At 40.0% G+C, this 23,823-nt stretch overlaps 1 protein-coding gene across 1 annotated transcript in view; it reads right to left on the bottom strand.

Moving 5' to 3' along the window:
- Positions 1–23,823, bottom strand: part of Mgam2 (maltase-glucoamylase 2 (putative)) — a 63,510-nt gene that overhangs the window by 34,297 nt on the left and 5,390 nt on the right. Inside the window, exons 3-21 of the mRNA XM_042677081.1 lie at positions 21,999–22,122; positions 21,784–21,893; positions 21,341–21,495; positions 19,784–19,955; positions 16,735–16,834; positions 15,896–16,008; positions 14,470–14,595; positions 12,237–12,368; positions 12,038–12,136; positions 10,287–10,400; positions 8,531–8,615; positions 7,806–7,923; positions 5,684–5,855; positions 4,779–4,895; positions 3,892–4,046; positions 3,681–3,765; positions 2,742–2,798; positions 1,346–1,470; positions 478–566 (exon numbers count right to left, since the gene is read on the bottom strand). Coding sequence (XP_042533015.1) covers positions 478–566; positions 1,346–1,470; positions 2,742–2,798; positions 3,681–3,765; positions 3,892–4,046; positions 4,779–4,895; positions 5,684–5,855; positions 7,806–7,923; positions 8,531–8,615; positions 10,287–10,400; positions 12,038–12,136; positions 12,237–12,368; positions 14,470–14,595; positions 15,896–16,008; positions 16,735–16,834; positions 19,784–19,955; positions 21,341–21,495; positions 21,784–21,893; positions 21,999–22,122 — 2,248 coding nt within the window. The remainder of the gene's footprint in view (positions 1–477; positions 567–1,345; positions 1,471–2,741; positions 2,799–3,680; positions 3,766–3,891; positions 4,047–4,778; positions 4,896–5,683; positions 5,856–7,805; positions 7,924–8,530; positions 8,616–10,286; positions 10,401–12,037; positions 12,137–12,236; positions 12,369–14,469; positions 14,596–15,895; positions 16,009–16,734; positions 16,835–19,783; positions 19,956–21,340; positions 21,496–21,783; positions 21,894–21,998; positions 22,123–23,823) is intronic.

The raw sequence follows: 23,823 nt of genomic DNA, 5'->3' as shown, positions 1-23,823 counted from the left end.
ATTTAATATATGTGTTATATAGTATAATATAATATTAATATATTCTTTAATGTTTTTTAATATTCATTAATAATTTTGATTTCTATTAAGGAAAGGTGTTTTTTATAACAGTGCATCTAAAAGTTTATGTGACATTCATCTGAGGTTCCTTACAGTGGAAGTATATGAAACAACCTCTATACTTCTGGCTTACTGGTACTTTGCACAGTTATTAACAAAATACATTTATTGGTATGAATAATGCCATACTCAGAAACTAAAAACAATGGTGTCTATTGCATGGAGAAAGTCCATTACACACTTGGAGTCTATTTTAATTCATTATACTTGACTAACAAACCTTTTAGATGAGTTGTAACTCATCCGCTCTAAGCTAGAATAACAAGCCATTACTACTAGGATTACTGCTTTTGGGGTCAGACTTCCATGATTAATGTTCACCCAGAATCCCAGCCATCATCCCCTGAGAACGACTACCTTTAGACATGCCATCATCCCAGTACAGCTCTCCCTTTGCTTCTCTCTTATAATCCAAAGCAACAATGAGTCCCAGGGAATTCTTCCGGCTGAGAAAAGCAATGCTCAGGTTCAGAGAATGAAGACATGGCATTGTCTCCTGATGTCCCCCAGGACAGGTTCCCCAGCATTTACTCTAGAACTGGAGTAGATATTATCATTGTGCATAGAGAGGAAGATTGATTATGTGTGGGCAGCAGAGTGAAGTAGAGCAAGATAGAAAGAATGCTAGAGAACAGAAACCCACTGAAATCTGGTGTATGATCATCTATCATTGGTGCCAGTTGTCATCTAGGTATGATGCTATACACATTAGCATTATTATTAATCCATTTAGCCCTCATAATGATGTTGAAAAGGTCAGACTACTTTCTTCCTCCATTTACCAATTACAAGCATGAACACAAAGAAATAAATGTCCCAGGGTAAACATACCTAGTATATTGGAGAGCCAGAGTGAACTCAAACTCTTTCTTCTCTACAGTCTGAGCTCTTAAGCTCCAAGCTACACTGACTACCACATGAACACCATCACCTCCTTTTTAATTAGCATTCCTTCTTGTCTTAGAAAAGGGTAACTTCCAACCATAGTTATTATAATGATTGCCTTGATTGTTCTCATAATCCAATGTGATTGGATTGTGAATAACTACAGAAATATAAAGGAATTGACACTAGATGCATCCCCTACTAAATGAGGGTTCCAAAGCAAATTTTGGTACAATTCTGAATAGAGAGGAAAATTGCTGAGTGGATGTATTTTCCCTTGGCCCATCAGCCCTCAGTCCCTGTTTGTGTCTTCATTATGCTAGAGCAGACAGGAGCTTACCTGGTCTCCGTGGTTGTGTTTGGCTCCTGGGTAGGAAATATGCATCCCCCTCGTAGGTGAAGTCCTATCCTATCATCAGGAAATAGCATATCTACAAATTGCTTCCTCCATTGGATGGCCTCTCCCTGATTAGCAAAGGGAAAAAAATTAGATCATAAACTAGACCAGCTAGGAAGGACCCTAGAGATAGATCATTTAGTTCAATTGCCTCATTTGAAAAAAAAAAAAGAACAGGAAGTGATTTTTTTCCAAGATGCCTAACTAGTACAGAACAGAGTTGAGAATCCAACTTCTATTCCTTTCTCTACCTCACACACTATACTCTATGCAGGAATGTCTCCCAGAGTTCAGTTAGTTAAAGAAGAGGGCTTTCTCTTGACACTACAGGAAGGTGATGGAAACTGGGAGAGATGGGCCCTAGTAGGATGGTTTAGGTCATTGGGCATGTTCCTTTGAAGGGAATTATTGTACCCTGGACTCTTCCTTCTTTCTCCCCAGCATTTCCTGGACACGACTAAGTGGTTTTTCTCCACCATAAGATTTCACCAAAGGTCCAAACCAATGGAGCCAGCTGATCATGAAGGATAACTTCTAGAATTTAAAACCCAAACAACCTTTTTTCTTTTGATGCATTGATAACTGTTACCTGGAAAGCTAACTCTACAACTTAGCTTGAATTCTCTGTTATCACAAAGACCAAAAGCTAGGGGCTGGGGAGGTGGCTCAGTGGTAGAGCGCTTGCCTTGCATGCATGAAGCCCTGGGTTCGATTCCTTAGCACCACATAAGCAAAAAGAAAAAAGCTGGAAGTGGTGCTGTGGCTCAAGTGGTAGAGCGCTAGCCTTGAGCTGAAGAGCTGAGAGACAGCGCTCAGGCCCAGAGTTCAGGCCCCACGACCGGACCACCCCCCCACAAAAAAAAGACCAAAAGCTAGCACATCAGTAATCAGATTGAGACAGCAAATTTCCATAAATCTACTCCAGCTGTACCATAACTGCATTTTACTGTACACTGGAAAAGTTGTCCACTATGACATGAATGTCTCTCTAATATTCCTATGTTAGAACTCAATGTGACAGTATTAAGGGGATGAGAACTTCAGGTAATTAAGCCACAAAACCCCAGAAAGAGTCTACCATCAGGGGAGTAGTCAGCCCTCTCCAAATACTAAATGTAACCGTGCCTTGATTTTTGGTCTTCCATCGTTCATAAGTTATCCAGTGTAAGGTATTTTTTAAACCATTCTAAATAGACAGATACCCCTTACAGAAAAGTACACAATCAACTAAACATAAAACCTTGTACTTTTATCCAGCCCTCAGTCCCCAAGTCTGCTAGTTTAAAATGATCCTATGCTACAGGCAGGTCTCAGCGACAGATGAGGATACTTTACTTACTGTCTCATAATTATACCAGATTGCATCTGGGATGTATGCTTTCACTTGGTCAACGCCCTGCGGAAAGAAAAACAGCTAACGTGATCATTGTCCTTAACAGTTTGTAGGCTCTGCCATGTGTCACTGACTGAGGTATCTGAAAATTCTACAGGACAGTTGGACCATCTGATTCTACTAAAAAACACAGAGGCTCAGCAAGACTGAGCAGTGTATTCAAAGCCAACCTGTTACCTAGAAATTCAGTTCCTTCAGTTTCAGTGTTCCTTGTTTTCTAGAAAGAGAGGCAATTCATTCTCTGAGTCACGCCCTTTGACTGTTGGGAAGAGACAGGGGGCACTCAGGCCCGCAGCAGACCCTTTCATCTGGGTCCCTAACCAATTAGCACAATCTATCCTCAGCTGATGTGTTAACATTCCAGCCCAGAGAGCCTTGGGCATGTGCACATTGTCAATCTGCCATCGTTACAATCCTGAGCTTTCCACTTCTCTGCTCACTCCTGCCCCAATCACACTTAAGTAAGTGTGCTGCACATGGCCTTCATATATAGACATCCTTCCTTCTTCTCCTCTTCACACCTATTCTTTCCTTCTGACTCAACACCAAGAGCAATCCCCTCTGGAAAACAAGGGGCATGCAAGTGTACATACATTCGCACACACATACATGTACCCACACACTGTAGGATATCAATGCTCATATCAGTACTAGCTTGTTAAAGGGCTATAAATACAGGTTATAAAGCAATGTTATCACATGGAAATTCTTTTACTTGGTGGGATATTAAGAAAAAGAATTCCTATTTTCCTCATTTCTAAATATTCATGATCTGTCTCCTTTATGTTTCTATTAAATCTAATCGTAGGCACTGCAGACCCAGCTCATCCAGCTTATCTAGGACAACTGCAATACTCCACCCCATTGTTTAGATTCCAAACATACTTCATACAGAATGGGGGTGATGAGGAGCCCAGAACCCCATAAGAACTGCTCGTGTATGTCCCACGTGGCTGGGTCCTGGTAGAACCTAGAAAACAGAGCCCCGTGAGGCAAGTGAAAATTTCAATCTAAGCCTACATGCACCGACCTTGTCACCAAGAAGGTCAAGTGAACTTGTGATCTGAAGAAAGTCTTTGAGGATCAAGAAACTCACTCATGTACCAGGGGCCTCGCTACTGTGTCCCCCCGAGTGTGAGCGCGATAGAAGAGGGTGTAGAGGTAGGGCAGCAGGGAATAGCGAATGTTCAGATAATGTCTGGAGGAGTCCAACAACAGTGAGTCCAAACCAAAGGCCGCGGGGTCCTGGTCCTAGAAGGAAATGGAAACAATGACTGAATATTTCTTTCCGTCATACTTTCAACTGTTTTCTTTGGATAAGAAGCTTTCCCAGATACACACAACTATGATCTCCAACTCAGAGAATATCAGAGCATTCTCAGAACTGAATCGATTCTGGCTCTGCTCTTTTATTTTATGGTTGAGAAAGTATTTGTGAAGATTACATGACTGACCCACTGTGCTATTGCCAACAATTTGGTTTCCTTCTTCTTCTTCTTCTTTTCCTTTTTTGGAAGTTGGGGTTGGAACTCAGGGCCCTTGCACTTGCTAGGCTAGTGTTCTATCGTGATCATTTGGCCCATGCCTCTAGCCTGGCTTTTTTTGCTTGCCACTTAGGAGATGAAGTCTCACATAGCTTTATGGGAGAATTTCCAACCTTAAACCCATTCAATGAATGTTGAAAGGGGTGATGTTGGTGAAGATATATTGTAGTCATTAACTGCTTTGTTAAATGGCAACTCCTTTGGACAACTAATTAAAGATCATAATAAAAATTTAAAAATTAAAAAAATCAATGCACACACACATAGCTATTTCCCTACAATCTCACCCAGATGACCTACTTTTAGGCTCCTCACCCAAGATTTCTCTATCTTCCTTCTTCAGTTAGTGCCAACGTGTAGGATTTTCCTGAACCCCTTTGTTGAGAACTAGTAGATGCTACAATCACGGTGGTCCCATCACTTGTCCCGAGCCCCTTACCCTGTACTCTGGTCCATTGTGGTTCCTTGATAGTGGATAAAATGCTCCAAGCTGCATCCACCTTCTGCAAAGTGCTTCAGTCACATTGTTTGTATAACCACAGATGTTGGCCCCCACCTGGGAATCAGCATATACACAGGCACAGCAGTCACTTAGAGAAGCAAAAGCACTGACTACAGACCTACACGGTTAAGGAAAAGAATCTGGTATTGTTCTCATTCCTTGTTTCAAGAGATCCCATTGCCCATCCAAAGAAAAGAAACAAGAGTATGAGCTATAGTATAGACCAATCTCCTATAACTAGGGGTTTTCTTCTTTATTTAGTTCCCGACTTTATACTTCCCAACTCACTGATGCTGTCCAGATGGAACTTCTCCGATTCTAAAATATTTTATGCATGGTGTTTCTTTCCTACCTCCAAAGATTTCATGGAAGACCACCTATGATTAACATTTTTCCAACATCTCTTCTGTAGGCAGCTCATCACACACATAGAAATCAGCTTTTCTAGCGAACATCACAGTGTCACATTGTGACATGTGTTCTTTCTATTTGTTTTACTTCTTTCTTTCCTTTCTTTTTCTTTTCTTTCTTTTACCTGCAACTGGGGCTTGAACTCAGGATTTTACCCTTGTTTGGCTGGTGCTGTACCACTTGAGCCACACCTCCTGCCCTTCTATTTGCTACTGATATTGGTGATGGACTCTAGCAAACTCTTCTGTCCAGGTTGGCTTCAAACTGAAATCTTCCAGATCTCTACTTCCTGTGTCATTAGGATTATAATTGCAAGCCACCAGCATCTAGCGCTCTTTAGTTTTACAAACACCCTCTAAGACTGGCAATGGAAAGAGTGTCAAAGGGTACTGAGGTGTAAAAACAACTTCTTGGTTGGAAATGAGGCTCACCATCGGGATGCCAAACAGGTTGAACTCCAGGATGCTGGGAATGGACCATCGGAGGTCATCCCACGTGGCCTCATTATCCCCCAGCCAGTGAGCAGCAAACTTGCCAGAGCCAGCAAAAGTAGATCGCGATAAGATGAAGCTCCTTTTATTAGAGAAGATCTTTCCCATGGCACTGAAAAGTATAGTACAGCCTGTTGAGTGTGAGGTAAGCCATTGCAAATCTAGAACTCACTTATACCAAGGTAGCATGGGATTCTCAGCCAAACCAGAACGACAACATCAAAAACCCTTAATACTATCAAAACCCAGATTTCCACAGTTTGCCATGTTTAGTTTTTTTCTTCTTCCACTTTCTGGGTAAGGTTTCTGATCTCTTTATAAGCTAATATAAACCCCAATTTCTGTCCTCCAAAAGTATTCCTTTCAGGTCCTGTCCTAATTGTGGTTTCTACTTCCTGGTAAAGAAGATCTGGTTTCAGTGTGGTCTATTAATGGACAATGTATTATGATCATGTATGGAGTTACAGGCCCCACCCTTACCTGTAGAAAATCTTTTTCTACCCTCCCTTGCTGCCCAGACATAGAATCCTGCTTAGCACAACACCACTTCACTATCTTCACTACCCCTTGCCATAAACAAGCAAGAACCTCACCTTTTCTTGCCACTGGCTAGAAGCTTATTGCCCGTGCAATCAATGATTGTGAAAGAAGCATATAGAAAGTAAAGCGAAACCAGGATGGAGATCTCTCAGGTTAAATCTGTGTCACTATGGTCACACAGGTTAGATAATACTGGTTTTTCCTGGGTTAGAGAAAACACCTGATTGAGAGCCAGATCCCTACAATTCCCTTTCCCCTCAGACCTGGGCTATTCATAATCAGTTCATGATCATGAGAAGGAGTTGTCTTCTGCTTTTTAGGCAAGACAGAGGTGAATTGGACTCTCTGGTTAGCTCAGGGACCAATGTCCCCAAACCAAACTCCCACCTATGGTTGAATTGAACCTGCATTAGACCTGCAATTTTAGTTCTTCTGATGTCCAGATATCACCAAATGAAAATTTTACCTGACAATGCCAGAGAAGGCAGAGTCACCCACCACTTACCCAGAAGTAGTTACCATGTAACTATTAATAATAGCTATTAGAATATAGTAACCAATGAAGTAATTCAGGCAATTAAGTAATTTGGAATTCTCTCTCCTATAATCCTCCCTTACTTTCAACATTTATTTACATCAGGACAGAGACAATTGTAAACATCAGTTCAATTCTCTCATATCAGAGAGCTTGAGTCTTATTTATCTAGCTTATTTCCTAGAAAAGGCAGTATGACTAAGAGAGAAAATAGGAAAGATAACAAAATTAGAAGTTGTTGCCTTGAAAGGATCAAGGTCTGGTTTCACATAGAGTCATAAAAGAAAGAAAGGATGATGGGAAGTTTCTCACTTCAGAGTCTGGGAGATAGAGATGGTGTCACCAATAACCAAAATAAGGAATCCAACAACTTCAATAATGATTAACCAACAAAGTGTGGAAGTTAGTGAATAAAAAGTAGTAAGGTATTGTAAAGCACTCACGCAAAAGAGGTCAAACAGAGTGAAGTTCTGTGGCTTACATCTGTAATCTTAGCTAATTGGGAGTCAGAGACTGGGAGATCATGGTTAGAGTCCAGCCTCAGCAAAAAAACAAAAGAAGTTCTATGAGATTCCATCTCAGCCAACAGTTGGAACATGGAGAAAGACCCTGCTATCTCTCAGCTGTGGAGGAAAAGCAAAGGCTGGGCATTACATTATGCATCTGTCATCCACAGGGGAAAATGGGACCTCACAGGAGCCAATGTCCATTTGGGGGCTCCGATTTCCTTACCAATGATTGCTTATAAAGATCCTTGAAATAATAATGCTTCTTAATCCCAAATCAATCAAACTTAATCTTGTACAGAAACCAAGCATTTTTTTTTTAATGAGAGGACCTCTTAAATTACCTGTCACACCAATTTCTACATCCTTATGACCACAAAAACATATTTAAACAATATGTTTGTGGGTGAGAAGAGAAATCCTCCCACCTCCCATTTCCACTACCCCAAACCTGGATTCGTGTAGAAAACCATGTTCTTACGAGTCTGTGGCTTTTGCCATGGTGTAGCCGTACAAGCTGTGGATGTCGTAGTGAAGGCCCCAGTAAAACTCTGTGTCCATGCACAGGGTTCTTGCAGACAGTGAATGGTTCAGAATGCCTAGGGGGAAGTACCCATCAGTGAGGCCCTTTCCCCTCCACACACCTCAACAAAATAGCCACCAAATCCCTTTCTTCCTGGTTACTGGACCATCCCCACCAATCACCACTGACAGAATCTTTTCCAGATCTTTAATTCTACCCTGAATACCACATCTTTTCAGGGCCTACATTGAGAGGAGGGAGGGATGGAGGGTTAGAGGGAGGGAGGGAGGGAAGAAAAAGTATGACAGACTTACTTACTTCACTGTAAAGTATTTGTACCTTAGAGTGTTTTGAAATTCTCACAAAATCCATAATGGACATCCTGAGAAATTTGGAGGTGATGAATTGATTGAAAAAGTTTGTAAATCTGGAGTAGAATAACTGCCAGAGGAGGGAACAAGCTCAGGCTAACCATTTCTACCACAGGCTACCCTGGATTACATCAACAAACTAGTCATCAAAGACCAAGCACCACCACCAAGACTGGAGTGGAAAGAGGGCTGTGAATGTTTGGGGGACTCACAGGATTGGGAAGTGAATTGCTCTTTGCCACACTGAATATCACAGAAGTTGTTTTCAACATTTCTCCTCTCCATATCATCAGCAAACAAGGGGAAACTTACTGGGAGTAAAAGGAGGAAAGTTTAAGTTGTTTGCTTCACACTTGTGATCAGAGCCTTGGGCCAAGGTAGATACTTCATCCATTTCCTTCAAAGACACAAAGTAGAAAATATTACTGAGTTACAACTAGCTGTTGAAGTGTGTTATCTAACTAGAAGTCAGGCTGTCTAGGGTATCCTGCTACCTGGCTTTAGATCTGAATTGTCTCCCCAAGTTTTCCTGGCCTCTGTTTCAACTTTTGTAAACTTAAGTCAGTGGGATTAAGTTATAGCTAAATTACATTCCAGCTTGGAATAAGAATGAACACATTTTACTTTTGATAAATTGATTTTAATCTATTAAGAGATATAATTCCAAATGTGCTCTTAGAACTTGTGAAGATCTTATTGATGGTGTCACTGTGCTGCATGCTTAAAGAGCCAAAGATTGAGTAATTGCTTTGTTCTATTACTTTCCCTGTCTCTTATTCCACTAAATAAGAAGTAATAAGAGAAAACAGTTAAGGTAAAACTCATTTATCTAAAATGACCTAAAAATAAGTGATATCTGCTGTTGTTAACAAAAGTATTTTTCAAATTTCAAAGAAATCTACCTGTTGCTGTCCAATAAAAACCTTAAGGGCTCGTTATTTTCTAGTGATTAAACTTTTAAGAGCCTATAGTGTAAAAGAATAGCAATAATAACTTTTAATAAAGCAATAATTTAAGCTGAAAGAGAGTAATGGAGGGAAAGCCAAGGCCTTCAGTAAACAAAGTGAAAGGTCTGCTCCTGGATGGCTAGCAGACTCCACCCTCCTGGCAGCAAAGTCTCTGTCCACTATCTGCGTTACCTAGGCAACTGGCACACCTGTAAAAAGTCACATCTCCATCCGCTGAGGTCACATCTGAATTCAATGTGGCCACACCTTTCCCCACCCCTACCCTAGATAAGGCCGAGCCTAGTACCAGATGCTCTCTTTTCCAGGCTTTTACCCAGCCAAGTGTAGTGCCATCATGGCCTGGTGCCAGCCGGAACAATGAATAAACCTACCCCTTACCTGAATACCATGTGTGTGGTGTGGTTCTTACTTGGCCACCTCTTCTTTAAAAACCTAACACAAAGTACTAATCAAAAGGAACCAGTTGATTGCAAATCCAGAGTAAGAACCCAGGGTTTTGAGAAGAATAATTTACTATAGCTGAATCTCAGCATTAAGTAAAAGAAAGCTGGCTGCAGCTAACACGAGCTCATGAGAGCTGATCATACTCATGATTTTCTGACTGTATTGACAACAGACAGCCAACCAATGACATCATGTTGTTAGCTTGAAATCAACCATAATAGGAGTAATTATACCTTGGAAATGGATAAAAGACCCACGTGAATGCTTACCTTATGTCCCTAAGAACATGTTATTAAGCATTTACTAGCAACTACTGACTAGTAAAACCTTTAATATACATAATTTCTTTTTTTTGTGTGGGTTATGGCTTGAACTCTGGGCCTGAGTGCTGTCCCTGAGCTCTTAAGCTCAAGGTGAGCACTCTACCACATCAGCCACAATGCCATTTCCCATTTTCTGAGTGTTTTATTAGAGATAAGAGTCTCACAGACTTTCCTGCCTGGATTAGGTTTGAACTGCAATCCTCAGTTCTCACCCTCCTGAGTATCTAGGATATGTCTGTCAAGTCATTTTTTTTAGCTCAGTTAATTTTATTCACTTTCACTTGAAAATCTGGGGTGTCTGCTTGGGAATTCGGGTCTGGAAGGATTACTTACAATCCACACACCATCAAAGTCCAGCTGGTCATGAAAATCTTTGAACTGATCTTCCCACCACTCAGTAGAAGCTGGATTGCTGAAATCAGGAAAGACTGACTCTCCAGGATATCCCTAGAGAATGAAGCAAGAGGCTCTAGAAATGAATCTGATAGTTAAGTGATCCATTGATTATTGGCAATCATTTCTTACAGGAAACTCTGGAGTACTTGTCATTTGAGAGTCCAAATTTGGAACTCCCCTAACAAAAACTAAGCAAGCAGTAAAATACATACAAGGAAGCAAAGGAAGAAAAAAAAATAGAAGGAAACCTAGGCTTCTCTTAAGTGAAAACCCATCACATATATTTTTCAATGAAGAAAGTAAAATTTTATTACATCAGACCAAGGTAGAGAAGGAGAGGGAGAAGAAGAAGAAGAATGGGGAAAGAAGAGAATGGGGAAAGAAGAGAATGGGGAAAGAAGAGAATGGGGAAAGAAGAAAAAGGGGAAGAAGAAGAGGAAGAGGAAGAAGAGGAAGAGGAAGAAGAGGAAGAGGAAGAAGAGGAAGAAGAAGAAGAAGAAGAAGAAGAAGAAGAAGAAGAAGAAGAAGAAGAAGAAGAAGAAGAAGAAGAAGAAGAAGAAGAAGAAGAAGAAGAAGAAGAAGAAGAAGAAGAAGAAGAAGAAGAAGAAGAAGAAGAAGAAGAAGAATAGAGGAGGAGGAGGAGAGGAGAGATTTCATTGTATAAAATCATAAAATTAAGAAAAGTAAGGGAAGGGGGGTCAAAGGTGGTGACACTGATCAAGAGGCATTGTATTTATAAAGTGCTTTGTTAAATGCTGCCTCCTTTGAATACCTACCTAATTTAAAACACAATTAAATTAAAATAAATAAAATTACATTTAAAAATCAAAACAAAAAATAAAATCCTATGAATCCTAGAGAAAAAGAATGAGTAATGTAAAGAGGTGGATTTGATTAAAGTACATTATATACAAATCTTAAATATCAAAATGGTGCTCCTTTGTATAATTAATTTATACTAATAAGATGTCCCAGAAGTATATTTTGGCTAAGATTAAGATTAAGCATCCTGCTACATTAGTGCAGTTGAATTTCATGTCTTGGAAAAGAGGTAGAAAGAATTTTCTTCTAATCATATATTCCTTTTCAACCATCTGAAATATTAGTAGGTCAGGGACTAGCTTTTTTTTATATCTGCTAGAATTTTAATCATATTACCATTTCCACTATTGGCTTATGAATAGTAATGAGCACAGGGCACGTGAGTGCTTCAAGTGTGTAATCCTTGCTACTTGAAAGAAGAAGACAGAAATTACAGTTCTAGGTCAGCCTGGATTAAAAACACTTACAAGACTCCATCTCAATCAATGGTTATACACAATGGTTCATCTGTAATCCCAGCTACAGGGGAAGATAGTGGCTGTGTAAAGTAGCATACACCTGTCATTCCAGCAAAGTGCAGAAGCACAGGTAGAAGGGTCAAAGTCTAGGCCTAAAGCAAGACTTCATCTTAAAATACCAGCACACAAAAGAGTTTATGAAATGGAAAGGCTCAAGTGGCAGAATGCTTACCTCACAAGAGCAAAGCCTGCACTCAATCCCAACACTGCCCACAAAATATAATGAAGGAAACGTCTAAAATCATGACAGGAGTGGCAATAGTATAACTTCCTTTTCACTCACCTTCATACCAAAGAAACAGATTTCCCCGAATGATAGTCATTTACCCTAAATTTCTAAGAAATTACCTCCCCAACAGCAAAGCCGCTGTTCCCTACGATCCATATTCTCTTTGTGCTTCCCTTGGTATAGGCCTCATAGTCAGAGGATTTGGAGATGCCAGGATTCTAATTTAAAAAAACAGTAGATAAATGTTATTTTTAATAAATTTTCTTTTGCCCTCTGAAAGAAAATAAAATTGGAAAACAGAGACGTGTTTGAACATACCGTGATAATTATATATTTCTGCCCATGGTCATGCAAGTCTGTGACAAAATCTGAGATGTTGGAGTAAGTTTGATGGTCAATAGTGAAATCCTTTTTTCCTTCCATGAGGTCTATGTCTGAGTACTGCACATCCTGAAAGAAAGCTTGGGCCAATTATCATCTAGAGGAATGATCACCAGGTTGACGGAAAGGGTTTTGACTCTGGTGTGACCATTCAAATGGAAGCCAGAGCGAGGAGAAGGAAGGAAGAGATGATGTTGCTCAAGATGCATTGTACTCAGAAACTGACATGCGGAATTGTACAACTATTTAATGATTACACACATACACACACACACACACACACACACACACACACACACACACACGTGCAGCCACATTGCTTACTCATCCAGGACCCTTCAGGGGGGCATGGTTAGTTCTTTGAGAAATGGGGCTCCCACTTAAGACAGAAGCTACCCTAATTAGACCTAGGATAAACACTGTGCTCTGTCTCTGCAAACTGAGAGCCTTTGATGTGTGTAAATATTTTATTTAGATGAGTATATGGATAATGTTATAATTACGTACTACCTTAGACCCCACACATCAAGCCAGAATATAGGGTAAGGGGAAAAGTAGTCTTTTCCCCCTAGAAAACTACTTTGAGGAATAATTAACAAAGATAAATGACAGAGAGAGAGAGAGAGAGAGAGAGAGAGAGAGAGAGAGAGAGAGAGAGAGAGAGCTTTCACTGAGTAAATTTTCTTTTGTTTGCAAACCAATGTATGAGGAGTAGATAATATTCTTAGTGAAAAGATTGACATGTGAAAGGGTTGAGTGACATTTCCAAAGTCATACAACAGAGGGTGGTAGTTGGTCATGAACCCTTAATTCTTCTCTTTCTTCTCCCCAATCTTCCCCTTTCCTCAAATACAAAAGTCCTCTATGCATATTTCATGTGGTCGTGTCTTAAAGGATTCCTGCTGTCCAAACAAGCCCACCTGTCCTGATACTGGACAATCACTTATGACCCAGGTGTCCCTCGCTGTCACATAAAGAGAGAGAAAAGCCCACTTCTTCCTGAACTGTCACCATCGCAGGAAAGCCCTTATCAGAAACAGGACAGAGCGACCAGGCAACCTCCATTCTAACCAAATGCCCTACACCCAAATCAAGAGCAGAGTTTTTAAAAATGAATGACAAGGTTAAAAAAATGTACTTGCACTGGTCACGCCACTGAGCTAGTTGTGCAACCTTGGGAAAATCCTTAAAACATACAGCATCTCCATTTCCTCATTCACAAAATCCTGCTAAATGAGGGCTAACCAGAAATAACAAAGCCCTCTGCAAAGTAAGAAAGGCATAGCCGAATCTGCTCTCAGCCTCCCTAGAACTGGATGCTTTCAGACAGCAGATATGGGGAAAGTAAAATGAAACACAATACATTTCTTTCTCAATATAGAACAGCACAGTGGGCATCTCATTTCTCAAAGGAAGACTCGTTCCGCTGCCTGGCCTTAACAATCTGCCATCTTCCTTCATACGCTCACACATCCACCCGCATTAATGTGCCGAAGTTGCACACAGCTAGCCCCTTATAAGTTCTTTTGATTACTTCACCAACCATAGGCTATGTATCTCCTTGGGAATCTTATCGAATATTCCACACTTAGAAATTATCTTTTGATTTACAGGTGAACATTGAACATCATAAATAATTGTGGCCATAGAGCTTTGAAGTTTATAGTCTATCAGATCCGAGAGGAGTTCGTAAGTTCACCATGAGAAAACCGTTAACTTTAAATTATTATTGTAGTTGCCAGTTCTTACTGGTACATGTCACTTCGGGTGCTACTCTCTCTTGAGAAGTAACAGCTAACTTCGATGGACTTTATTCCCTGACCCAAGTATTATATATTTGCTTTATGAAGTATTTCTTTATACCAGCCCACCGAGTCTTACATTTTCATTTTACCAGTGTGGAAACTAAAATTCAAAGGTGATAATTAATCATCCCAGATTGTGTGGCGCTAAGGAAAAGGCTTGAAGTCAAAGGCAGATCCACTTGACTCCACATACTATGGACTCTCCATGATCAGATGGGTGAGTCAGTGTACAAGTTCATGACAGTAAATATATCTCCCCCGCTATCATCGATCCTTTTCTCTATTTTTCCTAATAGGTTATTTTTGATGCAAAAATAAAAGATTGCAAATGGTGCCTAAATCATAACAAGAGAAGTCCAGCTTACATATGGGATCCCAGCTTTACGATTTCGGTTTACAACCTCTCTCAATCCATGAATACCACCATAATCTCTGCGACTAAGCTGGAACCCAAGACTCCAGTAGGCAGGCAGGAATGGCCGTCCAACAAGCTGGAAAGGGAAGTGGAGAGGGGTCAGTTATACCACTGTGACGACAACCATACTTAACGCCATGACTAACATGGGGACTGTTTGCTCCATTTCATTTCCTACAGAGTCCTCAGTCTAACAACGTCAGAGAATTCCCCCAGGATGATCTGAAAAATGCTACAACTCACATCCGTCTTCACTAAACTCATAAATGCATTCCCAACAACTGCAACATCAGACAGTACTAGGATTTTTAGGAAACACTCAATTAACAGAGTCATCATGGAGGAAAGCAATAATTTTATCTGTTTGGTTGGTTGGTTTAAAGCCGCATATATTGAATCCGGGGCCTTGTACATGCTAGGCAAGTGCTCTGACACTGAGTGACATTCTTAGTCCTGGAAAACTTTAATATTCATTTGTTTAGCGAGAGTTTTCAAAGAATATAGGTATGGAGAACACAGTGATGTAAAGCAAATGTAGCTTCTCACTTTCTAGAACTTAAAGCAAATAAATATACCTAATATCATTTTATAAACTGGAATGTGCAGGGAGAGAGTAATAAGAACTAATAGGATTAGGATTAGGGTGGTTGAAGTAATGTGAAAATAGCTTTGAAATCTGACTTTTCCAAGTAGTTTAAGTCACCACTTTAAGAAGACAGCTGACCAAATCCTGCCACACACTGTTCCCTAAGAGCCAGGTCCATCTAATATGAAGGAGCTTTCTCTCATTCCTCTGAACTCCTTCCATGAAACTGTTATACCTCAATACTAGCACATAGTAAGAGTCCTCCCTATTACAAAGGGTTCAGTCAGTATCATAGTTTCTTCTATTTGATTGTAAATTCACTGGCATCTGGAACTATACTTAATGTGCCTTTGTGAGTCATCTTGAAAACACCATCTTTCTGTGCCTGTGTTTTCTGTCTGAAAAGTAAGAAGTTTAGGCAAAATAGTGTCAAGTCTCCTTTATTCTGCAGTTTGAATCAAATACCAGTTACCTAGCAGTCTTACTTTCACATACTTCCTCTTCACTGAATTTTTACTTGACGATCGATTGGACTTTGCTGATGAGTGGCTGTGGGTCCTTAAACTGATAGATTGTAGCTGGATGAATGATGAGCACCTTGCAAACAAGCAGTGATGAACTTATTTTGCAATTCTCATGGCTCCAAAAGTAGTTTTTACTATGCAGAAAGGGTCCAATAAATGTTATCATAATGTTAACAATGGGAGCATTTATATTCATCCTACTAATAACCTTTATTAGTATTCTAGAAAAGATCAGTGAATGAGATTGTGTATAGGCAAAGCCATACCTCCAGGTACTCCTGGACCACTTGCTCTGGGGTGTCTCCCAGGAACACATAAAAGTCCAATACGCCCCCAATTGTGCGGTAAGTGATTGCAGGAGCAGGCTGCAGGGCAATCTCTGAGAGGATTGACGTGAGGTGTTAGAATGTCATGGCTGAAATCCTGTTTTTTCTCTAAAGCATGAATATCTGAAGCATTCAAAATCATCCCAAGCTCCTTCTCAAATGGAGAAGAATCACACATGTACTTTTTTTATTAGAAGATTGTTGAAGTTTGCCAATGTATTGAATGAGACACCAGTTTAGAATTGAATTCTGTTTTGATTAAGAATAGGTAAATCGAAACTGAATGACATAACAAGAGCAGTGGTGAGAGCGGGAGATATGGGGGAGAATAATGAGAGGAGTGGAAGTGATTTAGAGTCATTGTCCTCATCATCTGACTGATGGAACTGAAATCTCTTTGTATAAATACTTAATAAGAAAAGGAAGATCATAGATTAGGATCATGAGAAACAGCCCACCCAAAACATCCGTTTGTCTAAGGCAGATTTTCTGAAAGGGATGTGTTGAGATATGTCTATCAGTGGATTCTATTATCTACAGAACATTAAGAGACATTAGCAATCAAAGAAGACCTCAGAAGCAAATTTCAGTCAAATGGCTGTAAACATAAGCTCCATGTTCTAGACAGGCGAAAGGACTTTTAGGTTCTAGATTCGATAAAGGCAATGCAGTTTTGATATGCCTCTGTTAAACCATGTTCTCACCATACTTTTATTTTATATGAAAGTAGTGTCTCAAAAGTTAATCTCACTCATGGAAGATACGAGGATGTTCCTTACCCATGGCATTGCTGTTCATCAGAAAAACTCCAAAAGAGGACCCACTGGTGTCTTCCAGGCACAAGAAAAATGTATGTGCTCCGTACAGATTGATCATGCCCTGTCAATGAGAAAGGGGAAAGAGAAATAATCACACTGTATCTAAAAAATTATTCTTCTAGGTATGATGGTGATGTTTCAAATCTCAGCAACTGAGATGTGAAGGCAGGAGGATTACACTTGGGGCTACACAGAGTTCTAGACCAGCCTAGGCTACAAAGCTATACTAACCCATCCATCCTCTTAAAAAAGGTATATACCCATGAGTATACTTGATCAACATTTGATAAAGTATTGTACTGAAAATGTTATCATATTCTTAACATTAATTAGTGGTACAAAGGGACTTCATTTTGAAATGTCCATGTATGCAGGCAAAGTACTTTGATCTGACTCCACCTCTCCCACATCCTTCCTTCCCTTTCTCAAACCAATTCAACAAGCTTTAAAGTCCATTTTCCCACACACACATCAAGTATTTTAACCATAATCTTTCTCCTTCATCCTTTGTATTCACTTCCCTCTTCCCACTAATACCCCCAACTTAGACAGGACTTGTTTTATATTCCTGCCACTCATTATGTTAATGTATACCAGTTGTTCCAAAAACTTTCACATTGATGTTTTGCACACATACATTTACAGAACTTCAGATTGACCCCTCGTTTATTCTCCCTTTCCCTATCTCTGTATTCAACAGCTTTTGACAAGTTTTATTTTGCAATCTTCATTCATAGATGCAATGTATTCCAACATGGTTCACTTTCTAGCAAAAGGGATTGAAATGCTATCATTAATCGATAAATAAAAAATATGGTATATTCATTCAATGGGATATTTTCTTGTGATAATAAGACACAATACATGTTACAACAAAGTACACCTCAAAAATGTTGTGCTAAGGGAAAGAAACAGATATCAAATACCATACCTACATTGCATGATTCTGTTTATAGGAAATGTCTGGGAAACCCAGATCCATAGACAGAAATACTGTTGTCGGCAAGAGGTTGCCTGGAGCTTTTGGACACCCTGGGTTATGAATTGGGGTTAAGTCTAAAGGGGCAAGAGAGACTAGGGGGATAACAAAAACATTCTAAAAGTAGATCCTAGTGATGAGCACAACTCAGCAAGTGTGCTTGAAACCAGTGAATTCTACTTAAAACAGGTGAACTTTATGTGAATGCTATATCCCTACCCTTTATTCTTGAAAGATTAGAAATAAATAAAAAAATGCAGAATATGATGATATTATGAGGACATTTGCATTCTTTCTTAATTCTCAGTGTATTTTCTAATCTTTCTAAACTTAATAGGCAAAAGTAGCAAAGATTCTTGGAACTTTTTAAAAAGACATGGAGCCTCAGAGAAGGCTGTGTTGAGCTCTGACCTAGAAAGAGATAAGGTGTTTGTATAAAGCTGTAAGTGTTATAAAATAGCAGATACTGAGGTGACAAGAGACAGAACATTTTCTCTAATTGCCTGTGGTGTGGCAATGTCACAATCAGCCCACATTATGGGGCAATAGTTCTGATCATGGTATAAATTCCAAAGGGAAAATGAAAGAAAATCAGCATGATGTGCAAAATAGACATGATCAGCAGGCCAGATCTGAATTCATATTTAAGAACAGACATGAAATCAACATTTAAAAGACAGGTAAATGTTTTTAACTTTTTAAGGAAGAAAAGAAATGACTAGAAGAAAAAGGGAGAGAAGAGTGTGAGAGGAAGGGAATAAGGAAAGACAGAAGAGAGCAAAGGAAGGGAGGGTAAGAGAAAAAGAAGGAACAAAGGAAACAGAGGGAGGGAGGGAGCAGGGAGGAGGCAGGGAAGAGAGGGAGGGAGGGAAAACTACACTTAATCTAATCTGTAACTATATAACTTAAGAATTTCAGCTGTAGAAAGTCAAACAGTATGATGTTGAGGGTATTTGCTAGGGCTGTTGACCAAACATTGTAGCTTCATTTTTGTTGTTGTTTTTAAAACATTTTTGTTTAATTCAGTAAGACTATCCCTTCCATTGCTTCAGATATTGGTAGGAGTGTTACACACTAATGTGTTGCTTGCATTGGTTCAACTTTTGCAGAGTATAAACCGCAAAACATCAGCTTCCTCCTCCCTTACACAACACACCTGCAGCTCTTGTAAGGGGTCTGAGAAGGACTGCAGACACAGCGAAGTCTTGGAAAAACACTCTACACGTAAATGTTACTCAAGGCCTTGTCCAAACCTTTACTATCAGCCAGCAACAAGACAAGTGCAAAAATCAAAGGTAAGCATTCAGATTTTTATCATAACAATTTAAAAGAGCAATTTTCAACCTGTTTAATTTGAATGCTCCAGGCTTATAATGTGTATGTCTTTTGGTATTTGTGTTTCATTTTCCCAATGGTGTACCTTAATTGTATTGCACAAAAGTATTGTGCATACTAGAGAGCCAAAAAAAGAAAAGATAAAAGAAGAGACAGAAAAGGTAAACTAAAGATAAAGCTAAGTCTTAACTCCAGGTAAATTGGGAGGAATAGGATGAGATTAGCCCTGCTCCCACTTTAACGCACCTCTGATTCACCTGGAGATCTCATTACCAGGCAGGTAAGGAGATTGGAAATCAGTGGGTCTCAGAGCACCCCTGGTCTGAGTCTACATTCTATCACCAGCAAGATCATGTCAACAGGCCTACGTTTGAAGCACACTTCAACTAGCAATCTACAAGCTGCTAGAAAAGGAGCATTTTTTATCCATGAGATTCCACTGACTTTCTCCCAGTAAACAAAAAGTGATCTTATGACTAGGTTTTCTAATACTCTGTCTTAATTATTAAGTTGCATCTCCTAGTATAAATCAGATCTTATAAAATCGCCATTTCTAGTTGTTCACAACCAGGAATTCCTCAATACCAACACTGCTAGTTAAGCAAAAAGATCTAGTTGTAATACGTAGGCTGTTTGGGGGGAAGAAGGGAGAGCAGAACTGACTGGGACCAAGTGGCAGGACAGAGTGGTGCTCACCGCTGTAGGGGTGGTGTCCCGGGTGAAGATGGGCCAGGTCTTCCAGCTCAGGTCATGGCGGTACCACTGATGGACGTGTTCCCCCAGCCCGTACACATTAGTGCTAGGCAGTCGGAAAGACAGCTGCAGGTACTGCTGGGCGAACAGGAGGGGCCCAATGCCGGTGTCCAACCTGGGCCGTGTAGGGAGAGAAAGAGTTACTGACACCCATTCTTGCCTCTGCCAGTACGCCTCTCCAAAGCACGCAGAACTCAGTTACTACAGGTGTTATCAGCAATTTCCCTGCTACCTTTGATGCCTCTCCTAAGGTGTCTCTATTTCTTTGAATCCAGGGGAGTATTGTATTGAATTGAATTGTACTGTATTGTATTGTAAAGATGCTGTACAGAGGGGTTACAGTTACATGAGTAGGTAATGAGTACATTACTTGTTGATCATCAGAGGAGCATTTTATTGGTGATGGACCCCAGAGGCTTAGATTGAATGATCGGGGGTGGGGCAGAGAGAAAATGTGGGTCTTCAATTTCTGTGCATCTGCTACATACTAGACACTACTCAGAATACTTTCTTTGTAATTATGACTATAATTATTAATATCATCCTTAAGTAGTTGTACAAATAGGCTTCCATTTAGCATGTCAGTTTGTAATACAATCATTCTCCCCCATTTCTCCCAACCCCCCCATCCCCACAATTTCAGTCTCTCCAAGATTATTTTCAAAGTAACACCCCCATTTCCCCTAGCAAAAATGAATATTTTGATCCTCTTTTTGCAGACAAGGAAACAGATGTTGAAGAAATGAGCTCTAGTGCCTTACGTGGCACAGCCAACTGGTGATTTGCTAGTGCCAGGATTTTCTCCTGGCGATCCCTAAGCTATTCACCTCATACTACCACAAGGTGCTAAAGGAGAAGGTTCACAAGACGTGATACTTTGGAACCATAAAAGAATGATGTTGGTATAATTTGTGGAGGGGAAGGGAAAAAACAAATTGTTTAAATAGGGATACAGGTGGACCCATTGCAACAATGAGATGTACAAGACGTTATGTCAAAAAACGAACTTTACAACTTTGGCCGGGGTGGGGGAAGGGGGTAGGGGAGACGTGGGGGCAGCAGGGGTGGGGGGAGAGATTGGAAGGGATGGGAAGGGGAAACAAAGGAGGAGGCAACAATGCTTGATAAGAAATGTACTCATGACCTTGCCCATGTAATTGTAACCCCTCTGTATGGTATTTTCACCATAAAAAAAAAGAAAAAAATAGATAAAGTTTGAATGCCAGTAGGAATGGTAACTGTAAACAAGAAAGCTTCCTGTTTCAAGGTATTTGAACCATGTGTATATATGCATTTTTACAAACATAATGAAGCACTACATCTTTATATTTTTTTGCTCTACAATCATGACAGTTTACCACTGTTAATTACAGTGTGTCATTTGGGATTTTTCTAAAGTTGAAAATATATCTCGGAGCCATAATCATTTACTGTGTACCCCACATGCGTCAAAAATGAATGATGTTCTGACTCCATATGCCAGTAGCTGAAAAAACTCACAATACTTTCTTGTTGCTTTTCCGAATTATTCTGAAGCTAAAGGGCTTATAAGTGACCTCAATGTCGTAGCTCAAGGTAGATTTATCAGCAGTCCTGTTAACGGGATTGATGACCTCGGGAGGGACTTCATAGCGTAGCTCATTGAAGTCAGTTATCTGTCAGGAGAAAAGCAGAAGACCACTTCTTTGTAGAGCCACCAAGGATGTTTCCTCTCAAACAGGCCCCCATGAGAACCATTTCTGATTCGGAATCCTGTGGTTTCTGATGTGTGAGGAGACACCACCCAGCCGCACATGCCCTATCAAGAACAAATTCACCTCTCCATCCCACACAGAGATTCTGAGAGAAAGAAGGGATGCTGTCTGTCTGATCACATTTTGTGCAGTGCATAATGGAGGGTGGCCTGAACCCAGGGCGGAGCACTGTAATCTGCAGAGATCTACCTTGAAATGAAAACGATTGGACGTCTGGCTCTCAGCTGTGAAGAGGGCATTAGCGATATCATCTCCAAATAGAGATGGGGATGGAGACCTTCTCAACCGGGCAGTGAAGTCTAGGGTTTAAAAGGAGGGAAAGAGGGAGTTTTAGCTCTTCTTTTTCACTCACTTATCTGGGCCACCAAGAGTTATTCCCTGAAGCCATGTTGGCGTGGGCTCACCTGTACTTCTATTTGTAGGGCCATCTTGGACTTCGTAGCCCCAGTTCCTGGGGAAGAAGCAACTTGGGATGTTGGGATCTGCCTCATGCTTCCAGCAGCATTTATGTTGCCAGCTGCAAATCTCCTGTAATAAGGGGAAAGAGTTGGCATTCTACAAAGTGAAGGAAGCAATTATTATTTGACTGTTTATTGCCCATTTTAGTCCCAGGAGAATTGAAGGTATGCCATAATGACATTCATTTCTTTATTCATTCCAAGTATCCATCCATCAACAGGCATTCATTACCTACCATTTAAGGAAGGAACTGATGACACAGATTAATAAGACACAGTTTATGCCTTCAGCAAACTGACAGTCAGTCATAAATGAAGACAACTAAAAGAGCTATAATGCGATGAGTTAAGTACTCCAACAGTGTGCCTAGGAATTAAGGAAGCACACACAGCACCCAGGCTGGAAGGCTGGGAGTGGAATGAAAAGGTCCTCTAGGTAGGAAAAAGGTAAAATCAATTCTAAATCACTAGGAGGGGAGACAGATGGAGAGCAAATCAGTGCTCCAGGCAGAGAAAGTAGCAATGCCTGATTGCTCACGTAACTGTAACCCCTCTGTACAGCATTTTCATAATAAAAAACTTATAAAAAATTGTGTCAAGAGCAATGAGCTCTTGATCAAAAGATAAAGAAAGATGCTCACTAAGCTGGCAATGTGATTCCAGGGAGTGGAACAGCAAGTAGAAAGAAAACTTTTTTTTTACAATTTTTATTGTGATTAAATGACTACATAAATTTCACAAATTTCACAGTATTGTGGGACAGGGATACTTAGTTCAAGTCACAAACATATTCTAATCTTCATGGGGCAAATTGGACTAGGTAAGTTTTAGATCAGTTTTCAGTTCTTCATTGCTATAGGACAAAATTGTCTGATTGAAAAGTGTCATAAAAACTTATTCGACATGAAATATACTGACAATTCATCTACTGAGGGGCATCTGGGTTGGTTCCATATCTTAGCTATGGTAAATAATGCTACAATAAGCATAGTCATGCTGGTAGCTTTAGTATGGTCTTGTTTGTGATCATTTGGGTAAATGCCCAAAAGTGGGATTGCTGGGTCATAAGGGAGCTCTATGTGGAGTCTTTTGAGGAACCTCCATACTGATTTCCAAAGTGGTTGAACAAGTTTACACTTCCACCAACAATGCATAAGGGTTCCCTTTTGGTCACATCCCCTCCAGCATCTGTTGTTATTAGAGTTCTTGATTATAGCCATTCTAACTGGGGTGAGGTGGAATCTCAATGTAGTTTTGATTTGCATTTCTTTTATGGCTAGAGAGATTGAGCATTTCTTCATGTGTCTATTGGACATTCTTATTTCCTCTTCAGAGAAGTTTCTCTTTAAGTCTTTAGCCCACTTATTTATCGAGCAGTTGTTTCTTTGAGGATTTGTTCTTGGGGGTTTTAATTTTTTGAGTTCCAAGTATATTTTAGATATGAGACTCTTGTCTGTTAAATGGCTAGTGAAGACCTTCTCCCAATCCGTGGGCTTTCTATATAGACAATGGAATTCTATGCCTCTATTAGAAAGAATGACATCATCCCATTTGTTAGGAAATGGAAAGACTTGGAAAAAATTATATTAAGTGAAGTAAGCCAGGCCCAAAGAAACTTAAGTCCCATGGTTTCCCTTATTTGCAATATAAGATGATGTTAAGCGAAATGAACCCCAAGGTAAGGACACAAGTGGGTTTTTCTTTCTTGCTATTGTTTCTTACGTATTTATAAGGCACCATGTGATTTTTTTTGTTGCTTTGTATATCCCTC

Source organism: Dipodomys spectabilis, unplaced genomic scaffold, assembly GCF_019054845.1.
Source record: "Dipodomys spectabilis isolate Male_0828 unplaced genomic scaffold, ASM1905484v1 ptg000034l, whole genome shotgun sequence".
In the NCBI taxonomy this organism is placed as follows: Eukaryota; Metazoa; Chordata; class Mammalia; order Rodentia; family Heteromyidae; genus Dipodomys; species Dipodomys spectabilis.
The sequence above is the reverse complement of the archived record's forward strand: the minus strand, read 5'-3'. Positions and strand labels throughout refer to the sequence as shown.